Source organism: Asterias rubens, chromosome 8, assembly GCF_902459465.1.
Source record: "Asterias rubens chromosome 8, eAstRub1.3, whole genome shotgun sequence".
Classification (NCBI taxonomy): domain Eukaryota; kingdom Metazoa; phylum Echinodermata; class Asteroidea; order Forcipulatida; family Asteriidae; genus Asterias; species Asterias rubens.
The window spans coordinates 9,243,119-9,270,985 of NC_047069.1; the positions used below are offsets into that span (position 1 = coordinate 9,243,119).

Sequence of the window (27,867 nt, forward strand, 5' to 3'; positions counted from 1 at the left end):
AAAACCTAATAATTAATCTGGAAGTCGACAACAAACCGATTATATGATAGTAATACAAGATAATGGAAGTTTCTTTTAAAATCGGGTTTGCTTTTCCAAGAGTCCATTAATGATGCATGTAATGTGGAGTATGACACCTGTGTACCTGTTGGTCTTGGCTCTGGGCGTCTGCTCAGCCTATGAGCCATGGCTCTGCCCCACAGAGTTGCTGGAGAGCGAGAGGGTCGACTGCTTTGAGGAGCCTGGAGCAAGTGAAGCTGGATGTATACAAAAGTAATGGTATTGGGTATTAAAAGGGTTTTCAAAGAGGGTTGGGGGGGGGGGGGTGAGGGTGAACAAAATATTCATAAACTATTACTTTATGTGCATAGGTCAACATAAAGTACACAATGGTATTGTTACTGTGAGTTAACTTAATAGAAAAGTAATGGTATTGGGTAAAGGGAGCCATGGCTTTGCCCCACAGATAATAATAATAAATTCATATTTTAGGGTGTTCTCAATTCATGTTAATTTTTAAATTTCAAAAGGAGCTTGTCTGACATTTTTTTCACCCCTTTCCCGTCAGGTTCTTTGGTTTTGATATAGTGTACCACTCCAATAAAAGGGACAACTGACTTTTGGTTGTAGCCAAACTGCAGCTCTTACCATCTGTCCAAGTGACGCTTGTCAATTCAGAACAAGGGTCCTTGCTACTAAATTACAGCAGATCTACATGTAGTGAGAACATATTGGGTGGGGCTAAACTTGCTGGATGGGCAGATTCGTGAACATGCTTTCTCTCTTCATTTTTTTCTTTTTTTGGAATCATTCTAGGCACCATGTAAACTTTTCCTCCACAATTACTTCTTTGAGATCTAATTGAGAATAGTGCCAACATTTTTGGACTCACTTGTGATAATCTCTATTCATTCATTAAAACACATAAAGGGGGTGCACATGGTGCCGGGCAGATGATGGCAACGCCCCATGGTGTTTCAACAACACCAAGCTGGGCTACAACGGGGTGTGTCCCTCCAGCATACCTCCATCCAAGCGAGCAGATTGCAATAAGCGTACCAATAGCGAGTGCGTTAACACCGGTTGTGTGTGGTGTCCCGAATCCGGAGGACCATGGTGTTTCCACGATGACAATGCCGTCAACCCACCCCTGTCGACTACTCCATCACCCTGGACGGATAACTCCACCAGGGCAGATTCACCCATTACCGTATCCCCCGGTTGCCCTTCCACACTCCTCCCATCTGAGCGTATTGATTGCTATCCGGAGCAGGGTGCCAGTGAGGCAGGGTGCTTGGCTCGTGGGTGCTACTGGTGTGAGGAAGCTCATGGAGTACCTTGGTGTAGCTACCCAACACTTGACCCAGTGTACCCCACTACTGATCCAGTTGGTGGTGATGATGGTGATGATAGTGGATGTTGGTCTGATATTCCAGAGCAGAGCCGGCGAGACTGCTACCCTGGTAAGTAGAATGCCCTTGATTGCAGTTGCTCCCCTGCAGTATCACAAAAGTGTAAATAGTATTGCCTGCATAATTTGTAACTGTGGAAACAAATAAACCTTGAAACCTTGAAACTTACAGCTTTGGTGCAAGAACATGGATGAGATTTCAGATGTTTCTTTTAAAAAAAAGACAAGGTATACCTCAATACCACACTTCAAACAATATACTAGCTTTGTGATTTTCATTGTGCACCCTCTCAGCCAGTACTGGATAGAGTCACACAAAACAAACTTTCACTGACAAGTTACAACATAAATCAGATGCAACACTTTTCTCTTTGCATGCCTTCACATTATTCTATAAATGCCCCTTTGTAGTCTGTCTCATTCACTAATTACCTTTTTTTACACCCTATTCCCACTTTTGATATTGTCTTGTTTGTCTTTTTGGTTTATAACTTACAAGTGGTTAAACCATTTCCTCGATTCCCTCTTTCTTTTCTTTCCACTTGGCACGCTTCTATTACTCACCAACCAGGCACTTGTTCGTGTGTGCTATCCTAGCTAGTCCACAAATCTAGGCATTTTCCTGTTTCCTCTTCGAATAGATGTGTACTAAGAGTTTCCCTATAAGTTTTTCAAGAAAACTGTGATCACATGAACAAGACTTTTTTTACTTCAAACATATTCTAGTATCGCGTTCGTCAAACTTGCACATAAGGCTCCCCCCTCACAGGGGAACCTTATAGTTTCTAGAACTAAACAATGATTGTGGGCGTGGTGCCTTAAATGATCGACACTTCAACTTGTGTCAGGTGCTCTAAACACGGTCAGGTGCTCTGAACACGGCCAGGTGCTCAAAACAGGCACCGAGAAGAATGACATCTTGTAAAACAAGACTTGCGTTCTTCATCCATGACAATAATTACTGTCCACATTTCTTCTGTACCTTTGTTCTGGTCGTGATGAAACAATGTTCCCTGTCATTTCCCCCATCAACCAAAAGGTGGAGGTGCTTCCAAGGATAACTGTGAAGCACGCGGCTGTTTCTGGTGCGCATCCACCCAACCCGGCACCCCATGGTGTTTCTTCAACATCACCGGGGAATCGCCTGATCCAGCCCTGGATGTTTACCGTGTCGACTGCGCTCCTGACGGCCGCTACGACGAGTGCTTGGCTAGGGGATGCGAACTGGCAGGGACAGACGTCGTGGGTGCACCGTTGTGTTTCTTCCCCGTTGATATGGGATACACAATGAGTGGTAAGCAAAAGTACAATTTTTAAAGATACCAAGTGGGTTGGGTTAGATGTTGGCTCGGCTTGGGTCGAAATGTCAGGCCACTTACTAGCACTAAATCACGCGGAACTCATTTTCCTTAGTACAAACAAAATGAGTCTGTGATTAGGGCTATTCACTTACTTAAAAATAAAGACACACGCACAAACACAGTGCCTATCATGCTATTGAACATGGCCTGTACAGTGTTACTTTTTAAACTAGATCAGCATGGTATTTCGGGTAATAAGGAAAGAGCTACATTTTTGACAGAAAACAAGTGGTATAGGTGCAATGGTGAAGTTTCAAGTCCAAATTATATTTCAGTTGGAGTACCCCAAGGAAGTGTTCTTGGACCGATCCTATTTGAACTTTATATCAATGACATCATACAAAGTGTTAATTCCAAGTGCACTTACTAGTTGTATTTTTTTCAGTATTTCCCATTCAATACATAAATACAATGTTAAGAATTTTTACTGATGATGTTTTTATTTACCAGTGAGCATATGATAGATGTTTTCATTTCTTGCAATCTAATAAATGTAATCATCTTGCCATCAATCCTTGAAATCTAGTCGTATTAATAATGTGCACCCTCAAGTCCAGCACTTCAGCATCAGCATTCCAGCACTCTCCTGGGGTGGGCCGATCAGAATATACTGTTTCAAAATTTTGAGACCACAAAGGTTCTTCTTTGAACGAAAACTTCTCCCAAAAGTGATTTAGTACACGGTTGTTATCTTAAAGGCAGTGGACACTATTGGTAATTGTCAAAGACCAGTCTTCTCACTTGGTGTATCTCAACATATGCATAACAAAACTGTGAAAATTTGAGCTCAATTGGTCATCGAAGTTGCGAGATAATGATGAAAGAAAAAACATCCTTGTCACACGAAGTTGTGTGCTTTTAGATGGTTGATTTTGAGACCTCAAATTCTAAATCTGAGGTCTCAAAATCAAATTCGTGGAAAATTACTTCTTTCTCAAAAACTAAGTTACTGAGAGGGAGCCGTTTCTCACAATGTTTTATACTATCAACCTCTCCCCATTACTCGTCACCAGGTAAAGTTGTATGCTAATAATTATTTTAAATAATTACCAATAGTGTCCACTGCCTTTAAAGCCATTGGACCCTTTCGGTAAACAGTGTTGTCCAAGGCCCACACTTTGTGTACCACAACTTCTATATCAAATAACAAACCTGTGAAAATTTAGGCTCAATCGGTCATCGGAGTCTGGAGAAAACAACGGAAAACCCACCCTTGTTTCCGCGCGTTTCGCCGTGTCATGACATGTGTTTCAAATAAATCCGTAATTCTCATTAACGAGAATTTATATTGTTTTGCTGTTTTCTCAAAAAGTAAAGCATTTCATGGAATAATATTTCAAGAGAAGTCTTTCACCACTGCCTTCTATAAACTCTGTAAGTTATTTGTAAATGTGTGAACTTTTTTTTTTTTTCTGAACCGAAAGGGTCCAATGGCTTTAAAGAATGATTGAAAACAAGATGATGTTATAATCTCCTTATAGGTTTCTCTGAAACGCCGACTGGATACATCATCTCTCTCAAGAAGGAGCATGATTTCACATTATTTGGAGACGACATGAAACAACTTGTCCTCTTTGTGGAGTTCCAAACAGATGATCGCCTCCACTTCAAAGTGAGTTTGTAAACCACCCAAACTCATTCCTCTTTTCGCCCCCCCCCCAAAAAAAAAAAAAAAATAAATAAAAATTGTGTTTTATATTCATTCAAATTGATTTTGAAACAGTTGTGGTGGGGTACTAAATGGATCTGGGATGGAGTTCCAACTAACATCCATGTCCTTGTTTTAGGGTTTGTCAATCTACTGTTTTTTGTCTACTTCTTGGCTTTTGTACCCCACCTTGGAGGATTTGAAAGTTAGCTTAGAGTGATGGTGGGGATTCTGAAGGCTTCTTGAAGGAGTTACAAATTAACTAAACTTTTCCCTGTTCATTTTTAAACTATATTTATTCAGTTGTTTTTGTGGGTTTTTTTTTTGAGGGTGGGGGGGGGGGGGGTTCCACCTGTCATATCTTTAGTTTTCTTTGCACATTCCTGTTCAGTAGAAATGGAGTCTTGAAGGTCTATGCAAACAATGAAAAATTACTTGAATGTACCAACCGACAAATGAGCAACTCACTCATATTTTTTTATATTTTTTGAAACTGCAAGTTCATAGATGCTATGCAGTCTCGCTTTGAGGTTCCCCTCGACATACCTGCTCCTACTGTCAAGGCATCAAGTCTCAAATATGACGTGGTTTTCTCCAATTACCCAATCTTCAACATGCAGGTTATCCGTAATGCAACTGGTACTGTAGTGTAAGTTTGTTTTCACTATAATAGTTTGCTCAAATGTTGCAGATTAGGCAGAGACTGTCTATGGTGCTGTCAAGTGCTTACTATTTTATTTTTGGTGGGTTTAATAGGAAGGTACACGTTTGGTAATTACTCAAAACAAATATTTTAACTTAAAAACTGACTTGGTTACGAGCATTGGAGAGCTGTTGAAAGTTTAAAACATTGTGGGAAATGACTCCCTCTGAAGTAACATAGTTTTTGAGAAAGAGGTAATTTCTCACTAAAATAATAAAAGACTTCTAGCTAGAAGTCTTGTATTCCTATCTGAAAGCACACAAATTCGTCCAACAAGGGTGTTTTTTCTTTCATCATTTTCTCGCAACTTCGATGACCGATTGAGCCCAAATTTTCACAGGCTTGTTATTTTATGCCTATGATGGGATACACCAAGTGAGAACACTGGTCTTTGACAATTATCAATCATGTACAGTGCCTTTAAGTAAAAAGAAGAGTTGATGCCCTGGCTGCTGCTTTCCAGGTTGTGTCATTAACTTGGGTGTGATCCCTGGCTACACAGCAGTGAAATAAAGCATGGCTTCTGACTTGCACCCTGAACAAAGATATTGCGAGACCGCAAACAGTTGGTTGAGTTGATTCAGTTGGTTCAGGTTCAGATCCCGCTCAAGTAAATTTGTCTTTGTTTAACCAAAAATAATAGAAGTGTCTGCTCATTGATTGGCTAGCTGTTTGTTGTGCAGTAAACTGGTTTAGGTCGGTTGGTTGTCAGGTTGATTGTTGATTGCTGCTGCTGGCTGTGACGACTTTGGTCATCTTGACTAAAATTTAGGGTCAACTTGACTCTGCATCTCTCAGAGACTAGGGCCCAATTTCATAAATCTGGTAAGCAGAAAATTAAGCAAATTTCTAAGCTAAGCAAGATATGACTTTTTTGTGCTAAACAAGTTTTTGTTGCTTACAGGCTTTATGACATGGGACCTTGATCTCTCAGACCCAGATCCTGGCTGACCCAGTATACAGTGCTAACACACATCAGTGTATATGGGTAAAACCAAAATTACTAATATGTAATCAATGTTATTTTCCCATAGGATTGACACTTCACTCGGTGGCTTTGTTTACTCGGATCAGTATCTGCAGTTTGCTACCAAGCTTCCAGAGAACAGTGAGCTGTATGGGTTTGGAGAGCATGAGCATCACTCCTTGCGACATGAGATGAACTGGCAAACCATGGGCATGTACTCTCGTGACCAACCTCCAACGGTAACATTCATAATATCTTTAATCCTAAAGGACCAAAATCCTTCATTATCCTCATTGCCAAAGTGCATGATTGATAAGGGTTTGGGCTTTTAGAGATCTGCAGCACAGGAGGTCATAGAAAGATTTGGGTTACAATGAGTTTTTGTTGTGGTAGGATTTAGACGGACTTGGGCTACATGTTTTTACATAGGAGGATTTAGAAGGACTTGGGCTACATGTTTTACATAGGAGGATTTACAAGGTTTGATGCAGCTTGGCCATAGTAGGATTCTGAACGTTTTGAGCAAAACAAAAGAAGAAAAAACAAAAACGCATCATACACCAAGGACCCAGCAGAACACCTAAAGTAAATCATAAATTTGACTCCCTAACTTCTGTCACAAAGGGATGTAGAAAGATTTGGGTATAACATTTACAATAAAGAGAAGAATTTTGGCACTTTAGGTTTATGTCAACTTTAATCTGAGGGATATAGAAGGATTTGGGCAGTATGTTTACCTACGGGTCTAGTCTGTAAAGAAAACTTTATCTCAATGTTTTTTGTTTAAACTTCCCACCAACCAATAACTTCAGCTTGCTCAAAGCCTTTCCAGGGTGCTACAGAAATGTACATGTAGACTGATCCCCTGTTTCTATTACTGATATTAACAGATGTTCTGGCTACACCATTATCAATCAGTAATGAGCTCGATCTCAAAATTAGTGACAAATAAATAACTAAAAGAATTAATGATTTAAAATAGTAATTAAATTCACTCTAGGCCCACTGCTCTCAGGGGAACATTAAAATCTTATTTCAACTCATCAGTGCTGGAGGCTATTGTAGAACATACCTCTATTTCTCTTAAAGACACTGGACACTATTGGTAATTGTCAAAGACCAGTCTTCTCACTTGGTGTATCTCAACATAACAAACCTGTGAAAATTTGAGCTCAATTGGTCATCGAAGTTGCGAGATAATAAAATTTTTAAAAAACCTTGTCACACGAAGTTGTGTGCTTTCAGATGCTTGATTTTGAGACCTCAAATTCTAGTTCTGAGGTCTCGACATCAAATAAGTGGAAAATTACTTCTTTCTTGAAAACTACGTTACTTCAGAGGGAGCTGTTTCTCACAATGTCTTATACTTTCAACAGCTTCCCATTACTCCTTACCAAGTAAGGTTTTATGCTGATAATTATTTTGAGTAATTACCAATAGTGTCCACTGCCTTATATTTAAAATACAACAACATAACTTTACTGTTATGATACTTCTGGTAATGAACCAATGATGCCTCATGAGTGAATTAATCACTGTAGCTCCCAAGCCTGAGAAAACCTGTAAGCAAGAGTGCTTGTGCTAAGCAAGAGTGCTTGCTATGAGAACCAGAAACACTGGGGTTATCCCCTACTCTTCCATGATAAGTGTTCTGGGTTCTTTTTATAACCTACAGCTTAATGTCCCATCCGAAGGACAAAAGGAATTATATGGTTAAGTAACTTGCCCAAGGACACAATTGCAAGGGTGGGACTTGAACCCAGACTCTTCTGATTGGAAACACAGCAGAGCTGATGAGTCTGGTGCTCTTATCTGCTTTATTACACAATAAGAGGAAAGTGCCAAAATATAGCTCATCTGTACACAGCTTATACTTTTGATAACATTATTAAAAACCCAGATAACAGGTAATCCTCTTAGAAAGTAACCGGATTTACTTTTTGCTCAGGATTGTTTTGGGTGAAATGAGAGATGGTGTTGCTTGAAACGCTAATTTAATTAATAGGGAACTAGTGTGCACAACTTTTGTGATGTTGGCAAAACCACTGCTTCATCCCTTTAATTCATGTTTTACTTCAAATAAGTTGAACAACAAATTGAGAACAACACAGGAAGCCATGGGATAAATTTGAAAAGACATATATTTTGTTTTTTTAGGCCAATGGTAACCTGTATGGAGTACATCCCTTCTACATGGTGATTGAAGAGGATTTCAACACACATGGTGTACTCATTCTCAACAGCAATGCACAAGGTACTGTGCACAAACATTACAACTCAAAAATAAGAAAGTTTGGTAATCACTCTTAAAATCAAATTAAAGAAGTCTACAGTAGCTTTCGATAGTATAAAAGCACTTTGAGAAACATTTCACTTTGATTGAATGTGGTTATGGAAAAAAAAATTATTTCTCCCCCCCCCCAAAAAAAAAAAAAACCCCAAATAGTTTGAAGTGGGCTTATTTATCACAAAATCGCAACAAATAATTTGCATTAATTGACTCAGCTCGACTTCTACAGAACATTCAATGCAAAAACATCCCTGTGATGTCAAAATTCATATCACATTCGAATTCCCAGGAAGTATAAACCGGGCAGCAGCTGCCGTCACAGCTGCCAATTCGAACAGGCCCTTTACTTTTTAAATAAGATGATTTACCATCCAATTTTCCCCACTGTTTTTGTTGCCACCAATTAGATGTGACATTGTCGCCTGCACCATATCTGGCATATCGTACTATTGGAGGCGTGTTAGATTTCTATGTTTTCATGGGTCCAACCCCAGAAAATGTTGTGCAACAATATACAGAGGTGAGTTTAACTTGATGAAATTGAAAAAAAAAAACCCCATCTTTATATGATAATTTGTTTAGACTTGCAGGCCGGCTACATATTCAAAAGTCTGGAGTGTATTATTTCCTGTATACTATTGCATAATTTTAGTACATTGAAGTTTGATAGGCCTACATTAGCCCCTTCAATATCAATTTGTTTTGCAGACCATCGGACGAACTTTTCTGCCACCTTATTGGTCACTTGGTTTCCAGCTGTGTCGCTATGGTTACAACAGCTTAGATACGGTCAAACAAACAGTGTCCAGGATGCAGTCTTACAACATACCTCATGTGAGTATCAGAAAAAGTTGATTGTGAAACGTTATTATCTGGCCTGGGCTGGATTTCACAAAGAGTAAAGACTAGTCTTATCTTGAGTTTGGACGAGTCACTCGTAAGAACTTTAATTTTTATATATCTCCTACCTAAGTTCTTTGTGTAATCGCCCTCAAGTCTCGGCAACGGTTACAGCAATGACTGTGAACTGCTCACTGAAAAATCCTATTCTTGACATTAATGCTTTCAGTAGTCCATTCTCCATCGATTGGAACCATAAAATCACCGGAATTTTTTTGACCCCAAATCTGAAAATTTGACCATGCTGGCATGGCAGATTTTTTTCCATTATGAACTAGAGATGCAAACCCACGAAATTCTCTTTAAATCTAAAAGTTGTGGTTGTATACCCAGTCTCCACTGATACAATGTCTTCAGTAGTCCATTCTGTATCATTTGGAACCATAAATCACCGGAAAATGTTTGACCCCAAATCTAAAAATTTGACCATACCGGCATGGTTGATTTTTTTCATTTCGGACCAAAAATACAAACTCACAAAATTCTCAATAAATCTAAAACTTTTGATTGTATACCCAGTCTCCACTGATAAAATGTATTCAGTAGTCCGTTCTGTATCATTTGGAACCATAAAATCACTGGAAACTGTTTGACCGAAAATCTTAAAATCTGAAAATTTGACCATACCTGCATGGCAGACTTGTTTCCATTTCGGACCAAAAATCCAAACTCACAATTTAGGGTAAAAAATGTCCTGATGATTTTATGGTTCCAAATGATACAGAACTGACTAATGAAGACATTTCATCAGTACAGACTGGGTAAAAACAATTTTTTAAAGATTTATTTAGAATTTTGTGAGTTTGGATAATAGTCCATAATGAACAAAATCTGCCAAAGCCTATAAGCAGAAAAACTTGCTTAGCAAAGACTAGTATTGCTAAGCAGATTAAGTTTACAATAAATTTGCATTGTTGAGGCTGGTGCCCGAATAAACTTTTGCTTTGCAAAGAAATTTGTCAAGCAGTATTTTCTGCTTATGAAATTGAGCCCATTTTATGACGGCGCGCCGTTTTGTGACGGCGCGATCTTTGTTTCTTTTCGCGATTTTACAATTTGCGTAGGATAGCTCTGGCGCAAACATTGAACACTGCCCAATCTTTTTTGTTCAACCATGATTCTCACTACTTATGTAAAGTAATTCTTTTGTTGAAAAACTTGGGAAGAATGTTGAGAAACAGGTCTGCTCACAAACTGTAAATTCAGAGTTTCTTTTGACAAAGCATGGGATAATCGTGCTCAATCGTGCTGGCGGATGAACTTGAATTATTCTTACAAACCACTAATTGTGTTGGCACTCCGACTCTAGTTCCAAAATTATGCGCAAGCAAAGACAAGTTCAAACAGGTCTTTAGATTAAAAAGGTGGGTGGTGTCTAAGCCAGAGCAACAGCCAAAGCCTAAGCCAGAGCCAATACCTACGCCGTAATATTAAAAACTGCCTTTAATTGAGGCATTATTTAGGGAATAAAAGGGTAGCGACGAGTTTTTAAACTGCCGTTTAAAACCGACAGGGTCGTGGCAGTGCAATAAATCTACTCTTTTATTCCCATTCATAAATGCCTTTTTGGTTAAAAGGTGTAATAAACTAAGAAACTCGGTAAAACTTATCCGTTTTCCGACGTCCTTTCCGTGAGCTGTACACAGCCGTGTGTTGCATTTTTATGACTGAGACAGCTTTCGGTTATGCATCGATCACCACTGAGAACGAAGTGGTGGGCTAAATGTATCCGAAAACAACCGGTTATAAACATCTCCAGCTGGTTATAATCCACCGTTTAAACATCCCCTTCGTGACGCGTCGTCCACCAATAGGAATAGCGAAACTGTCTGAGGTATTTATGAATAAAATATTTTTTTTTTTTACAAATGTGATAAGAATGTTCCTTGCTCTTTGCACAGGATGTCCAATACGGTGACATTGACTACATGGATGAACAGAGAGATTTCACGTACGACATCGTCAACTACAACGGCCTCCCTGAATATGTTCAAGAGCTGAAGGCTCAGGATTATCATTACATCATCATTCTGGTAAATGAATACAATATTTTCTTTCTCTGTAATGGAATAACTGTTTATGAATAGTACCTCGCATTGATGCTGAAAACAGAAGCTTAGCTTAGCCCATAGCGTCCACAAGGTTTGACCTACTTCCATTTGAATTAAGAGGTCAAAGTAAAGGACAAGTCCGGTTAAGAATTTTTCCAATGTAGAATGTTAACATAGTATTCCAATTTCTAAACTACTTTTTCTGTTTCATGTTATTTCTGTTGGGAATTAACTTGAAAAATTTGATTAAAGCAGAACTGAACAACATTAGCAGTGTCTGTGCATTTTGTGATGACTGTACAGAAATAAATGGTCTTTAAAGGGTTTAAAGTTTTTCAATTGCTCAAAGCCTTTCCAGGGTTTAAAGTTTTTCAATTTTTCAATTGACAAGATTGCTTGACTTGTCCTAGTGAGTTTGACAGACCTGACACTAACGTCACTGGCCATAGGTCCAGTGTAAAATTCGAGCCCATCTTCAGTTAAACTGATAAACTTATGTAAATATATTTTTATATAAATACAATTTAATTTTAATGTGTTTGTAGTTGCTGGGCACCTCTGAAAAACAGTGTTTCAGTGAGAGGTTTCCCCAGGGTAAATAAGAAATAAACAAATAAATAAATATTGCATTATTTTGTTACTTTTACCCAATCAGGATCCTTGCATAGGAAATGACCTTGCGCCAGAGCAGTATCCAGCCTATGATTCCGGCAATGCCAAGAATGTGTGGATCACTGAGAGTGATTGCGTCACTCCTGCTGTTGGAAAGGTGATTAGACAAAGGGAAGAAAAACAGACTTTAAAAATGTATATTAATCATGAAGCTTGCGAAAAGAGAATGAGCTTATGCAAACTGCTTACCAAGGACCTATGGTAGACATTATAAAAAAATTGTTCAATGGCATAGGCCCAGTTGCATAAAGCTGTTTAGCAGAAGTTCTGCTTGGTAAAATCTTTTGCTGAGCAAGAAATAAGTGGGGTACCAGTCACGTCAATGCTAAATGTACATGTACGGTATTTTGGCTATTTTTGCTAAGCAAGAGTTTTCTGTGCTAAGAAAGTTTTTGTGCTGACAATTTTTATGAAATTGGGCCCTGATGTTTGGTCTCTAGCAGAGTCTTTCTCAAGTTTGCTTTTTCAGCTTTTCGAGAAAGACTGCTAGGGTCCAAATGTCTGGCCATTCACTATTTTGTGCATTGTTATGCACACTTTCTCAAGTTTACTTTTTCAGCTTTTCGAGAAAGACTGCTAGGGTCCAAATGTCTGGCACTATTTTGTGCGTTGTTATGCACACCTTACAATGGAATTTGGAGATGATGCATTGCCATTGTGAATATTGCTTGCAAATACTCAAATTCACTATTGCACAAAATGGGAGAAATTACACAAGAGTTGAGATTTGTTCATAGCCTCTGTTTTAAAAAGTTTGATGGGACTCTTGCAATTTGTATGCATTTCGTGCAGCGTGTTTCTCAGTAGCAAAATGTGTTTCTTTGTCAAAATAGTACTCATGCTGACCCAACAACATATCCCAATAAGCACCTATTTGACATTGTGTTGTCCCTTCGTGGTATAACAAATTTGTTAAACTCTTGCCAATAAATGTAAAACCAGTCATAATGTTTTTCCCAATTTGATTTATCAAGCCGATTGTAATTCATAATATATTAATTTATTTGTTAAGGTGTGGCCCCCAGAGAACTCGGTCTTCCCTGACTACACAAACCCCGCCACCGAAGAGTGGTGGATCGATGAATGCGTCAAGTTTCATGGAGTCATCGAATATGACGGGCTGTGGATCGTACGTAGTTTCTTAAGAATACATTTACTGAACCAAAAATGGACTGAATTATAATGGATCGTAAAGAGATTTGTAAAAACATAGTTGGGCTTACCGAACTTAAAGACACTGGACACTATTGGTAACTGTCAAAGATCAGTCTTCTCACTTGGTGTACCTGAAGATATGCATAAAATAACAAACCTGTGAAAATTTTAACTAAATCGGTTGTTGACGTTGCGAGATAATAATGAAAGAAAAAACAACCTTGTCAAAAGAAGTTGTTTGCTTTCAGAAGCTTGATTTGGAGACTTCAAATTCTTAATCTTAGGTCTGTATATCAAATTGTGTAAATTTACTTTTTTCTCAAAAGCTACGTTACTTCAGAGGGAGCGGTTTCTCACAATGTTTTATACTATCAAAAGCTCCCCATTACTCGTTACCAAGTAAGGTTTTACGCTAATAATTATTTTGAGATATTACCAATAGTGTCCACTGCCTTTAAATAGGATTGGAGATATCTCTACGTAAGACTTCATCTTACTTCCAGTATGCAATTATATCAACATTTTAAGAGTACTGTAGAATTGGACCATTTCTGTTTGCAACTTCTTCTGGATATTATTTCTCTTCAAGACAATCGGAGCATACTGACCGAAACGTTGATTTGTCAACCACGGGTTCTTTTCAGAACCAACACTACTCAAAAGAGATTTTACACAAACCTCACCTGATATTACTATTTCTTGTACTCGGCCAAAACTATATACATTTACTGCTTGAGAACTCTAAACTTTCCTCTGTGGCTAATTGAAAACAATTTATTGTTTGTATTATTTGTTTGATTTGTTTTGATTGATTTTAGGACATGAATGAACCAGCTAACTTTGGGACAGGTTCTGTGACTGGCTGTGCCATTAACAAATGGAACAATCCCCCGTACTTACCAAGTAAGAAAGCAGAAAAAATCTGTTCAGATCTTAGGGAAGTTTTAATTTTGTTCATTGGTTTAATTAATGAGTATTTATTTAATTAAAAGAGTTGACCCTTCGAGAAAACTGCACAAAAATGTAGAATTATTTAAAATGTGAAAATTTTATTTAAAAAAGTGGTCGCATAATTTGAGATATTGCCGAAAATTCAGATTGAATTATGTCCATGAAGGAGGAATAATCACAAACAGGGGGATAAAACTTTTGTTTTTACACAACCACATTACTTGTTGAAATGTTGATCAAAATAATTATAGACCTATTATTGAAAGCTGCTGTAGGCTTCTTACAAAAAGTTGTTATTGCCATTAATTTTAAGAGTGACTACCAAACGTAAACCTTCCCTTTTATCTGGAGGTCACACCTACAGAAACAATCCTCTGCTCCTAATTTTTGTTGTTCTTCCGTTGTTATAATTTCTTTCTCAGAAATATTTGGTGACGTGCTAGCTGACAAGACCCTGTGTCCTGACTCTTGCCAATACCTTGGCAATCATTATGACCTACACAGTCTGTTCGGATGGAGCCAGTCTATTCAATCACTACCGTAAGTATGACATTGAGCTATGGCTTAGGCTGACCTATGTGACTGCCTATTGTTCAACATTAGGGACTTTTCGTTTTCGACGACGGATGGTTCTGCGACGGTAAAGATGACATTTGGCGTCATCTGCGCATGCGTCGGCTTTGAGGACGGTCGTCCCTCAATTTCTACGACAGTACTTGGGATGAATCTTCGTTGTGCTGAAAACGACAACGTTTAGCTGAACAACCGTCGCAGAACCATCCGTCGCCGAAACGAAAAGTCCCTATTTACACTTTGTGACCGACAGCCACGAAGTCATAGCAAATGGGCCATATTTTTGACCGCGTGAGGGCGCTCTCAATCACTTCCGGGGGTATATTCATTCATACGCAAAACAGTTTTTAAAGATTGGAACACATTATAACCACAGACATCTAATCCATCACAGACAATAAAACTTTTAAAGGAGCCGTTATAATCCACCTCTAAAGCAAATTGAAACTACGGCGCAACAAAAGTGACAGAACGCCTATTAATTTGTGCAGGGCGAATCGCGTGTACCCCCGGAAGTGATCAAAATACTATTTATAGAGCCCTCGCGCGGTCAAAAATAAGGGGCATTGTTCAATTCAAACACGGTTTGGAAGCAAGAAAAACCTGACAATGTCGCTTTTTTTGTTACAATTCTGTTCACCACCATACATTTCCACATAAACAAATAGACTCAAACCTCAGACCAGTGCATGAATCTGCCGAGCGATTTATATTCTTAAAACAATTGTTTAAATCTGTCCCTAGTCATTCAGGCTCATCGAGCTGGTAATAATACCAGGTTTCCTTGGTATTGACTGAGAATATTTCTATTCCCTCAGGACAGGATGCCAGGTTAGTCCCCAGCTCTCCCCAGTATCCTTTTGTACCCCTGGGTGAAGAAAAGCAAAAAATGATAGAGTGACCTGCTCAAAGAGCACAAATAGTGCGACTGACCTGGCCAGTATTTGAACCCAAGTTTGTTTCAGCTTTTCATTCAATGCAGGTGCTCTTTATCAAATAGGATCATGAGAACAAAAAAACCACAAGCTTTGTTTAAAGCTATTGGACATCCTCCTCCATGATCCATCTTGAAAATATATGCAATGTTATCAACAGCTGTGTTGGATAACACATTCTTTTAATTTGACAAGTGATCCATTGGACCCTTTCGGTAAACAGTATTGTCCAAGGCCCACACTCGTGTATCACAACTTATATATAAAATAACAAACCTGTGAAAATTTAGGCTCAATCGATCATCGGAGTCGGGAGAAAATAACGGGAAAACCCACCCTTGTTTCTGCACGTTTCGCGGTGTCATGACATGTGTTTAAAATAAATCCGCTATCGAGAATTTATATTGTTTTAATGTTTTCTCAAAAAGTAAAGCATTTCATGGAACAATATTTCAAGAGAAGTCTTTCACCATTACCTTCTGTAAACCCTGTAAATTATTTGTAAATCTGTGAACTTTTTTTTTTTTTCTGTACCGAAAGTGTATAATGGCTTTAAACACAAATTATAAAAGACTATTAGTTTGACTCCAAACTGCTGCACATATCTTTTCAATCTCTCAGAGCGGCCCAGGCTGCAACAGGCAAACGTAGCATCGTCATCAGTCGCTCAACATTCCCGGGTAGTGGCAAGTATGCTGGTCATTGGTTGGGAGACAACTACAGTCAATGGAGCAATCTCCACTACTCCATCATCGGTATGTTACCAACTTATACTTCTCATTAATGAAGGCTGCATAAAGAAAGGAACGTTTAGTTTTTGCTGGTTTAAATTGCAATCATGATACGCTGTGCGGTTAAAAGCATTTGACTTATAGCTGTGGTGTTTCTGCTCAATCGGCAGAGTGTGGGTCGAATCCTGAGCTCAATTTTACAGAGCTGCTTATAAGCACAAATTATTGCTTAACAATTTTCTGCTAAGCAGAAATGAGCAGGATACCAGTCACAAATTGTTCTTTTGACATGGTAGTTTGGCTGGTAAACTTATTCTTGTAAGCAACCTTTTGTTGTACTTGGCAATTTTGTCTGCTTAAGCAGGTCTATGAAATTGGGCCCCGGTTTTGACATTTGTGTCCTTATTAAGCAGTTAGACGCTTAATCATCATTAGTTTGTCCTTTGGGTGGGACATAAAACGGTAGGTCCCATGTACTAGGATGGTTGTGCACATAAAAGAGTCCAGAACACTTATCGTCGAAGAGTAGGAAATTCTGATTCCAGTATAAAACAGCCTTGTGGCAGTGATTAAGCTCACTTATGAGGCACCCTTGGTTTCATTACCATAAATTTAATATAATATTAATAAGATTCATTGAAGAAGGTCTGGTTTGGATCGAAAGCTAAGGCCATCTACCCTATTCATAATATTAATAAGATTGATATAAACAAGTATTATAATTTGCCAGGCCTAAATGTTTTCTTGTTTGTTCCCCCTCTCTTCCAAGGTTCTCTTGAATTCAACATGTTTGGTATTCCATATGTAAGTATTTATTACCCATTTTTTTCATTTTATAAGCTGTTAAGCAGAAAATACTGCTTAGCAAATTTCTTTGCTTATAAAAAATTGGGTGCTTAGAAAATTTCTTTGCTTATAAAAAATTGGGTGGGCACCAATTGCATCAATGTAAGATTTATGTAATTCTGGTTGGTAACCTGTCAGGCAAGGTTTTTTTGTGCTCAGCAAGTTTTTATGCTTACAGGCTTTATAAACTTGGGCCATGGTCTGTGGCCCATCTGGAGGGAAATAATGACTGGCCATGAACAGTGGTCAGAAGGCACCCCAAGGGATCTATAATAATCTCCTTAAAATGAGTTGGTAAAGCATCTGCTCTAAAGTGGCAAAGGTAGTGGGTTCAAATCCCACCGGAGTAAAATGCCTGCCAATTTTTTAAAAGAACCTGGGAAAGAACCGAGTATACAGTCCTTTCACACATCGGTGTATGAGTACAACCAAATAATACTCTTCTTCCCTGATAATTTTGTTAAACATCTATTCAAATGAGTTATTGTGATTCTTCAAAAGCAAATTAACCACCTTTGGATTTCCTTTCCTGTAGATTGGTGCTGACATCTGCGGATTTAATGGTGACGTCAATGAGAATTTGTGCCAACGATGGATGCAGCTTGGAGCTTTCTACACGTTCTCTCGTAACCACAATGGCAAGGGATACAAGGTTGGTCTTGTAAAGTTACATTCATAAATACCTCAGACAGTTTCGCTATTCCTATAGGTGGAGAGTGCTTCACATGGGGGTGTTTAAACGTTGATAAAGACCAGCTGGAGCTGTTTATAACCGGTTGTCTTCGGATGCGTTTAGATTGTATACCACGCGCTAGTCTTAGTGCAAGACGTTTCTCGTTACGGGCGATGCGGGTGCTGTTGGTGAGTTGGCCGTGCTATGTGTGAAAGGAAAACGAGAACGGTCTTGCACCAAGACTAAGCGCACGAATGCATATCCGAAAACTGTCACACTCTTAAAAATAAAACACACATAAAGCAGAGCTCAAGAACGTCAGAAAAGGGATAAGTTTTACAGAGTTTCATACTTTATTACGACTTTGAACCAAAAAGGCATTCATGAATGGGAAAAAAGAGTAGTAACCTGCCGTTTAAAACCTTGCAGGGTCGTGGGGTGTGTGATAAAGGCCCTCGCCTTCGGCTCAGGCCTTTATTGCATGGCCCACGACCCTGCCAGTTTTAAACGGCAGGTTAAGAACTCGTTGCTACTCTTTTATTCCCTTATTAATATTTGACCTAACCACCATCTTGGAACAGTGACATAACTTTGCTAGTTCTTAGTTGACTAGAGTAACAGTAGGGTTGAACTAGAGTGGGACTTGAACCTGCGACCTCTGGGTTAACTCCTTGCGGTTTACCAATTTGACTAATGTTGGGGGCCCAGTCACAAGCTGTCAACTTGGAACTTTCATGTAGCCAGGGATCACATCCAGGTTTATGATACAACCTGGTAAGAACAGGATGCAATTTGTCAATCAGATTCAAAATGCTATTTGTGGTTTAGCAACTGGAAAAAAAACCTGAACAAACCAAAAAATCAGCGAAATTACCTCTGTATGCAATTTTTTTCTGGTTCATATTATTGCCACTCTCTTCATGCTTTTCAATGGGAAATTCCTTACAAAAAAATCCGGACAATTTTTGTGGATGGTAATTCTATACTACCCAAAAAAAATTGCCCCCTGTGTCTATACCCAAACATTTTTATTCTCTAACTTTGATTCTTCATTTTGCCTTCAAAGGAGCAAGATCCTGCTGCCTTTGGGGATGAGCTTGCCCGTGTGAGCCGAGAGATTCTGGAGGTTCGATACACGCTTCTACCGTTCCTGTACACACTGTTTTATGAGGCTCACACACTGGGATCAACTGTGATGCGCCCCCTTATGCACGAGTGAGTAATTCAACTTTTTTAATTTTAAAGTATACGTATACGTATATGTTTCAGTCCTACATAAATGCATGAGTGTTTTAATGTAGATGTAAATTTACCATGAGAAAATTTAATTTCAAAAGGTGGTCGCGCAGTTGCCCTGCAGGAAGAATGGTCTATAATAGAGTGTCGCGGCCGAGTGGTTAAGAGCATCGAATTCAAGTTCTGGTGCTAAGTCACCGGAGTGTGGGTTCGAATCCCGGTCATGACACTTGTGTCCTTGAGCAAGATACTTTACTATAATTGCTTCTCTTCACCCAGAGGTATAAATGGGTACCTGCGAGGGTAGAGGTTGATATTGTGAATGAAAAGCTTTCGGAGCGCCACGGCAGCTCGGGGCTGTATACTCCCTAATGGGAGCTGAGAAAGATTAAAGGGATGTTTATTGGCCCAATGACCAGGGGACTAATGTAAAGCGCATTGATACGGTTTATTGTGGAATGCGCTATATAAGAACTTGTTATTGTTATTATAATAGGAACACACAATCTGAGAGATGTTACTGACAGTAGTGCTTCTCAGATTTAAATTTTGGGGCATAAAACTTGATATTTTTTTACATAACCACATTACTTCGAGGTGAAATGTTTCTCAAAATGCTTTTATCGAAAGCCGCCGTACTTCTAACCTTTTTATTGTCATTAATTTTAAAAGTGATTACAAAACTGTTATCTTCCCTTCAGGCATAACGCAATCTTTTAAATTATTATGTCTGTTTCACCTAAAAAAGCAATAACGTTTAATATTCCTTAGAAGGGAATTGTTTCTCAAGAGCTGCAGTGATTTCGTATCAAGTAAGATTTTATTGTAATTGGTTGAGTAATTACAACCTTAAGCCGTCTCTTGAGAAAGGGGTAATGATTTAATATGATGTATTTGTTTGTAATTGACTGAAGGTTCGTTGGTGACAAAGAAACACATGTGATTGACAGACAGTTCCTTTGGGGCCCCGCCCTTCTTATCACACCTGTCCTTGATGAGGTGAGTTCATCAATATAATGTTATTAATAAAAATAATAATAGTTTATAATAATCATGATAATATCGAAATGTTATATAGCCCTGTGTCTACTGGCAAGGGACTGGAAGCCCTAATATACAGTTTCTTCAGAATGGTTATTGAGGTTATAAATTCTAAGACCCAATTATGTAGCACCTTACAAGGGTTTACAGGGTGCTATTCATTTATATAGCGCAAATTCCAATATAATTTGGTTCGAATGCGCTGAACAATAAAATGTTTTTAATTTTTTATTTTAAATACACTATAAAAATATACCCATTTGCGCTATTACACACAATAAAATGAATAAATGTAGCAGCAATAAAATTACTTTAAAAAGGAACAATGAACAAGAATGAAGCTGTTAGGGGTTGGAGGTAAAAGAATGAAGGTTTTATTTTTTGTGGCTTTACAAATGAATTGGTATTGAAAAGAAAGCAGTTAAGATCATCAGAGAAAAGGCAAAGAATATCTTGGGTTTTGTTGGAACCGTTTGATTGATTTAATCCTATATAAACATAGATGCATGTACTAAAACTAGCATGTTAATGTTTAATTTAAAAGGTGGTCACGTTTTTGAGATATCGCCAAAAAACCTGAATCCAGAGCAAAATAAATGTCCATGCAGGAAAAACAATCCCTATTAGGAGTACACACTCTGAGCAGCGTCTCATATTCAAATGTTGGGCCATAAAAAGGTTCACAAAACCATGTTACTTTGAAGTGAAATGTTCCTTTAAAAAAAATGCGTTGTACTATCAAAAGCTGCTGTTAAAGGCACTGGACGCTATTGGTAACTACTCAAAGTAATTATTAGGATAAAACCTTACTTGGTAACGAGGAATGGGGAGCTGTTGATAGTATGATGATGATAGTATAAAACATTGTGAGAAACGGCTTCCCATGAAGTAACGTTATTTTCGAGAAAGAAGTAATTGTCCACTGATTTGATTTCAAGACCCCAGAGTTAGATTTTGAGGTCCCGAAATCAAGCATCTGAAAGCACACAACTTTGTGTGAAAAGGGTGTTTTTTCTTCCATTATTATCTCGCAACTTCGACGACCAATTGAGCTCAAATTTTCAGAAGTTTGTTGTTTCAAGCATATGTTGAGATACACTGGTCTTTGACAATTACCAAAGGTGTCCAGTGTCTTTAAAGTGGTATATATATTTTTAAAGTGATTAACAAGCATATTCCTTCCTTTTTAAGAGGGCGAATCAAATTGAGTGTTGTGATGCACAAATGTTTGAATAGATAAATCGACAAACCTACATTAATCTTTGGTCTTCTTTGTGTTTTGCAGGGTTATGTCTCAGTCGATGGATACTTTCCCGATTGTCGTTGGTACGACTACTACACGGTAAGAAGAACTCTGGGTTAAGGCCGAGTCACACTGCAGCGATAACAAAAACGACAATGATAATGACACAAAGAGAACGCATTTTATTGGTTGAGTTGCTCCTCGCAGAATACACCCACGCTTACCCAACCAATCGAGGGGGTGCAATTTTAACGTTCTCATTTTCATTCTCGTTATAGAGGCCTGTGTGACTGGGCCTTTAGAACTATGGTGTAGTCATAAAAAAAACATCACTATAGTTGTCTTTAAATTTGGTATACTCGCGGGCACAATGTCATAGATATCTTTCTTTGTAATGTCATTGTTCGTATTGTCTGTCTTGTCCCTGTTTCATGATTCACTGTTTGTTTTTTCGTCTATATATAGGCTGTTTCCCACAAGCTAAATACTTAAACAGCCCCATACTCCCACTCTTCTCTTGTAGGCCTACATAGTTCATTCCTAGTTAATTATTTTTTATTTGCTTCAACACCAGATCTATTTTGTATACTTGTTTTAAGCGCTTTTGGTTTTGTTGCCATTCTATGTACTGATGTTCATATTGACTTATTTTCCAAAGAGAGTAGGGAATAAATGTTTTGAACTGAATTAATTTGAAACAATTGGCTATAATACCACTTATCTCTGAACATACAGGGTAAAGAGATGGCATATGCATCACGTGGTACGTACGTCACTCTGTCTGCTCCTATGGATTATATGCCTCTTCACGTTAGGGGCGGGCATATCTTACCCACCCAGGAACCAGCCGTTAACACAGTGCAAAGGTAAAATGACGAGCGACACCAATTGGGGTGACATGGTCATTCTACAAATTTACATTTAAAGCACAATTACAAGATGATTCATTTAAAGTGAGGCGACAATGGCAAGATATATTTGACAATGACATTGATAAATAGGACAGTTATGACTGAACTTACCCTTAAACTTACCGTGAACCACATTTAGCTCAATTAAAGGCAGGACACTTTTGGTAATTGTCAAAGACTTGTATTCTCAGTTGTTGTATCCCAACATATTTTGTGCATAAAATAACAAATCTGTGACAATTTTGAACTCAATTAGCCATCAAAGTTGCAAGAGAATAATGAAAGATACCTAAAAAGGATTCAGGCCTACAGTCTTTTAATGTTATTTGAGTGAAAAGCTCTGTTACTTCAGAGGGAGCCATTTCTCACAATGTGTCATACCATCCACAGCTCTCCATTGCTCGTTGAGTAGTTACTAAGTAATTTGTTTGCTAACAATTATTTTGAGTAATTACCAATAGTGTCCAGTGCCTTTTACCCAGCTGAAGCTAAAGGGAAACAATTTGTTTAAAGTCATCTGGAAATAGAATTTTTATTTTTTCAAACATAAGAGTATGTTTAGTAACAATAAAACATTTTTTTTAGTAGTTGTTTGTCACGATTTATATGTTAAAAAATTAGTTAAAGTTGTTTGGGGGTTGACTCCACCTACCCCTTACGTGACGTCAATCGAGGCAGACTTTGCCTTGATGCGTAGAGTAAACACGCGTGCAAAGTACATGCAAGTCCAAGTCGTGAGTTTGTACGTTTCAAAATAGTTGTTTTCTTGCATTCGTATTGCTGCTGGATGCAGCAAAACAACTAACGATGGGGTCAGTCTGCATGGCTGGTCAGACTCACAAGAGCAATAGTGCCTACAGGTCCGGTCCGATTTCTTTTTCAGCGCTGTACAGCATTTTCTCTTCAATTATCACGCCTCGATTGACGTCACAAACAGGGCCCTCTCGGGTCGGGGTCTACTCTTAAATTTGTAAATAAGATAAAAACTAATTTTTTAGAACCTTAGTTAACTGTTAATTCACATTCCACTCATCAAAACACATATATTAGTGACAAAATCTTTATTTTGACAAATACCACTTCCAGGTGACTTTAAAGAAATACCTTGAAGATGGTGTTTGAATTTTGTTTTACAGTTTTGCTGGTGCCCATTTCTCTTGTGTCAAACGACGCTGTGCTTATAAAAAAACTATTTTTGTATAAACTTTAAATCTATTTTTCTTAGCCGAACCAACCCAATGGGTCTCATTGTAGCTCTTGATGATAACAATGAAGCGAGTGGCAAGTTGTTTTGGGATGATGGAGATTCAATAGGTGAGACAAATTGATCTATTTTTACAATATAATTTAAATTATTATTAATTTAAGGCAGGGCTCTCAGGTCAAATTCAGTGTTGTCAGCCATGATATTTTCCCTATAACTTTAGTATGTTTTTAAAATTTGTTTTCCCTCGGAAAAAATTGTTATTAAATTGCCTGAAATGTATATTAGAACCTACACCAATTTATTTAATTAAAAGTAGGAATATTATTTAAAATCATTCTTAAATCATTCCAAAGGACCCAATATCATGCCTGTATTGTGATCCACTCCTTTTACAATAGAGTTCTCTTCAAAGTGGGGAAACCAATACTACAAGTGTCTAACCTCGCATTAACACGGTGTAAAATGCCTTTGTGTTTAAAGACACTGGACTCTATTGGTAATTGTCAAAGACCAGTCTTCTCACGTGGTGTATCTCAACATATGCATAAAATAACAAACCTGTGAAAATTTGAGCTCGATTGGTCGTCGGAGTTGCGAGATAACTATGAAAGAAAAAATACCCTTGTCACACGAAGTTGTGTGCTTTCAGCATGTTCAGATGCTTGATTTTGAGACCTCAAATTCTAAATCTGAGGTCTCGAAATCAAATTCGTGGAATTACTTCTTTCTCGAAAACTACGCTACTTCAGAGGGAACTGTTTCTCATGATGTTTTATACTGTCAACATCTCCCCATTACTTGTTACCAAGTAAGGTTTTATGCTAAAAATTATTTTGAGTAATTACCAATAGTGTCCAATGGCTTTAATACCCTTCAAGTAAATTCAACAATGTTTGAACTTCACATTGAACATATTATTATGTTCAATACACTTTTTTGACAGATATTTATTAATATTTTAAAATTTTACTCCTGGATTTTGATGATATTTAATCGAAACTGCAATGAATTTGACCTGGCACATACCCTCTTTTCGAGAGTATACCATTTGTTTTTGTCGCCCCATGACGTCATGTTTAAATTTAGCCTCTTTTATTTTTTTCAGATACCTACAACAAAGGCGAATACTTCCTCATGGAATTCAATGCGACTAAGGTGAATCTTGCTGACATTCTGAGGTTTCCAACCCCTCCCACAGCCAATCAAACTTGTTGGCTTACTTGAGCCAGTTCAGTTCAGTTCAGTTCAGTTCAGTTCATTTCATTTATTTCCACAGTATTCACAAGTATAACAGTCCAATACAATACAGTATTATGTAAACAGGGAGTGAAACTGTAGAGGAACCCATAGAAAAGCACAGCTTGTAAGTAATGGGTCCCTATAATGAAGCATAGTGCTTTGACCTAAATAAATAATATTACTGAGAGTAGTCTCAGAGATAACAAAAAATCAGTTACTAGTGAAACCTCCCTGTAGTTGTACGATCACTGGGGTTACTCCTGCACTTAAAGGTTCTAAGTAATGATCATTATTTCTTTCTTACATCATTGAGGACCATGAGGACCGTTATCAAAATTGTGATTTTTTTTTTTAAACACAACTTAAAAGGCATTGCATGTACCTTTGAATCTTTTACTTGTGGTGTTATAGTCTTAATGACTCTTATTATTTGGTTTAATTGTATGAATTTGTGTCGGTTCTATTGTACACTATATTTTTGTCAGTATTCTAGCTGTATTTTTGCTTATCTATTTTTAGCTTAATGTTAATCTGAAAAACTGTCTTACAGCGTTTTGATGTTTTTAATGTACAACTATATATTTTAGAATAAATTGTTATTGTAAAAAATGAACTTATTTTCAGGGTCTGCTGACTAGTGCCATAACGAGAGACGCTTACAGTGGAGCAAGCAGTTTGTCGTGGGGGACTCTTCGCATTTTGGGGGTATCCTCTGCATCGGGTGTCACTGTGAATGGAGTTAACCATCTCGGTTTCATCTTTAATCCGAGCACTAAGGTGAAGAACAAATTTGAGTTTTGTCTAATAAATGGAAACCTTGTTTATGTCAACCAAAGAGCCAAGAAAGGCTATTGGAAACGTAAGCTTGCCAATAAATAGCATCTGGCCGTGGTTCTAGTAACTGTCGATCAGATGTTACGGCACGTTAATCCGGAGGTCGTTGGTTTGAATCCCACTCTAGTCAATTCTTTGTTCAACCCCAAAAATCAGATGTTATAGAACATTAAGGAAAAAACCCAAAGAAACTATCTTAATTTGTATAGGATTAGAACAGTCAAGCGCTAAAAAGAAGAGGGGGTAATACTTTGCCTTTTAGCCAATACTCAGATGGACACTGTAAATAATCAGAGCAGTCATGCTAACACTCTTCATTTCTATTTTATGGAGAAGGTTATTTTACTTAAAGATGCTATGTCAGATTTTCGGCCGGTTTGACCCAAAAATTTTGATGGGTATTTTGATGGGGGTCGAGAAAGTTACAAGCTTTCATTTGAGGCATTGCGAAAAAGTCCGCCAATTATTAGTAGCAGTGAAATAAAGTGCTCAAAATTAGTTTTTGTCGGGATCCCGACAATATATCACGTGACCATTTCTTATGTGTTTTATAAGAAACGTTTTAAATTTTTGTCAAGGTTCCTGTGTGATGACCATTAAAAGTAGAACTTTTTTTGTTAGAGCGGGTGGTACTCTTTCAAATACCATTCACTCAAAAAAATCTATTTTTAATGTTTGGGGCCAAAAATCTGACATAGCATCTTTAAATCTTGGTTTACATTTTTTATAAAACCAATACAGGAATTGCGGATCGAGAATGTTGGACAGGGAGTGACGTCACCGCTCACCATCACCTGGAACTAATCTTTGGATAAACTCCCCCCAAAACGGACGGAAGCAAACCTAAAAGGAACCTTGATAATGATGTCACTTACAATGATTGACACTCATTCATGAGGACGTACTATTTAAAAAATGTGATTTATGATTTTTGCCTTAATAACAAATGTATTATAATCTTTTGTTTTCTTAATAACAAATGTATTATAATCTTTTGTTTTCTGAGTGTTTTCAAATTTATATGAGAAAGATTCTTAATTCACAATACCATTTTGCATTCACTTCACTGTATGAAATGTCAGGCTAGATTTTTGGATTAAAAAATGTATACATTTGTGAAACAATTGTAGAGTCATAAAGAATATGACTATTGTAATAGTTTGAGTTTTACCGAGTACTTGCACCAATGTGTGATTTAAGCACTGCATACTCAGTGCTTTCCAAGTGCTGTGAAAAAAAGACAAGTAATTCACAGTGTACTCGGGTGTACAAACCTATAAATTAGACATCAATGCTTGGATGAACATTAACAACAATAAAAGATAATTACTAAAAACAAATGTTGTTTTTGTCTCAAATTCTTGTCATAATGATTGCGGCCCGTCGTGGCCAAATGGTTATAGCAGCACCAGACTCAAGCTCTGGTTGTGGGTTCGAGTCCCAGTCGTGACACTTGGGTCCTTGAGCAAAATACATGACGGTAATTGCCCTGTTGTTAATATGGGACATTATGCCGTAGGTCCTGAGAAGGCCTACTAGGAAGTTGCATGACAGAGTCTCGGGTGGGGTGTCCGAAACTGGTGATCATGGAAATTCGCGATTACGAGAGGGTTCTGATATTAAATATTGTTCACATATGTTCCCCAAGTTAACTTATAAGAGCACAAGTGTGTTATCTCAATACTATTGATCTGTTTTGTTCGCCAATTAGGCCTCTAAATGGCCTAAGATTGCACCACAGAGTGCATCTAGAATGCAAATGTTTCCAGGACCCACGGCGTAAAGGCATGCTCACTTTTTGACAGATTTGCCCCCTAAAATTTGTGTAATAGATCCACACCTGAAGATGCTGTTTACCCATAAGGTTCTACTGCTGCTCACATTTTAAAGGCTTTATTTTCTGTTTAATTCATTATGCCTCTTATTGGCCTAAAATGCAAAATTGTCCTGGGTCATTAAGCGGGCCTCACGCCATAAAAGGCTTCGTGTTTCCACACTTGAACCATCTTTATTCCCCCCACCCCCCTAAAATTTATTGTCTGGGTGACTGGATCCACCCTTGACAATGCTGGTGATGATTGGGCATATCAATTACAGCTTTGTATCCATATTATTTCTGCTTATTTAAAAAATATGCAGAAATAATATGGATACAAAGCTGTAATTGAGTTTTTTATATATACAATAACCAATAGCCCCCAAAATGTGCATCATAGCTTGAAATATGCCATAAATTCCAACATGAGAGGGGATTTCGCCAGAGAGCATCAACAGCCTCAAATTTTCCAG

General features: G+C 37.9%; 1 protein-coding gene across 1 annotated transcript; it reads left to right on the plus strand.

The window, feature by feature from the left end:
- The first annotated feature begins 130 nt into the window (after positions 1-130).
- On the plus strand, positions 131-26,878 carry LOC117293570 (sucrase-isomaltase, intestinal-like). Its single transcript, XM_033775929.1, has 25 exons — positions 131-273; positions 931-1,463; positions 2,451-2,705; positions 4,254-4,384; positions 4,921-5,069; positions 6,158-6,329; positions 8,248-8,344; positions 8,788-8,900; positions 9,089-9,214; positions 11,182-11,313; positions 11,987-12,100; positions 13,016-13,132; positions 13,977-14,061; positions 14,532-14,649; positions 16,239-16,372; positions 17,118-17,152; positions 17,730-17,846; positions 18,934-19,082; positions 20,018-20,102; positions 21,430-21,486; positions 22,123-22,253; positions 23,524-23,612; positions 24,611-24,660; positions 25,369-25,521; positions 26,320-26,878. Exons 1-25 carry the CDS (start codon positions 131-133, stop codon positions 26,380-26,382), a joined length of 3,348 nt encoding a protein of 1,115 aa, XP_033631820.1. The 3' UTR covers positions 26,383-26,878.
- The last annotated feature ends 989 nt before the right edge of the window (positions 26,879-27,867 follow it).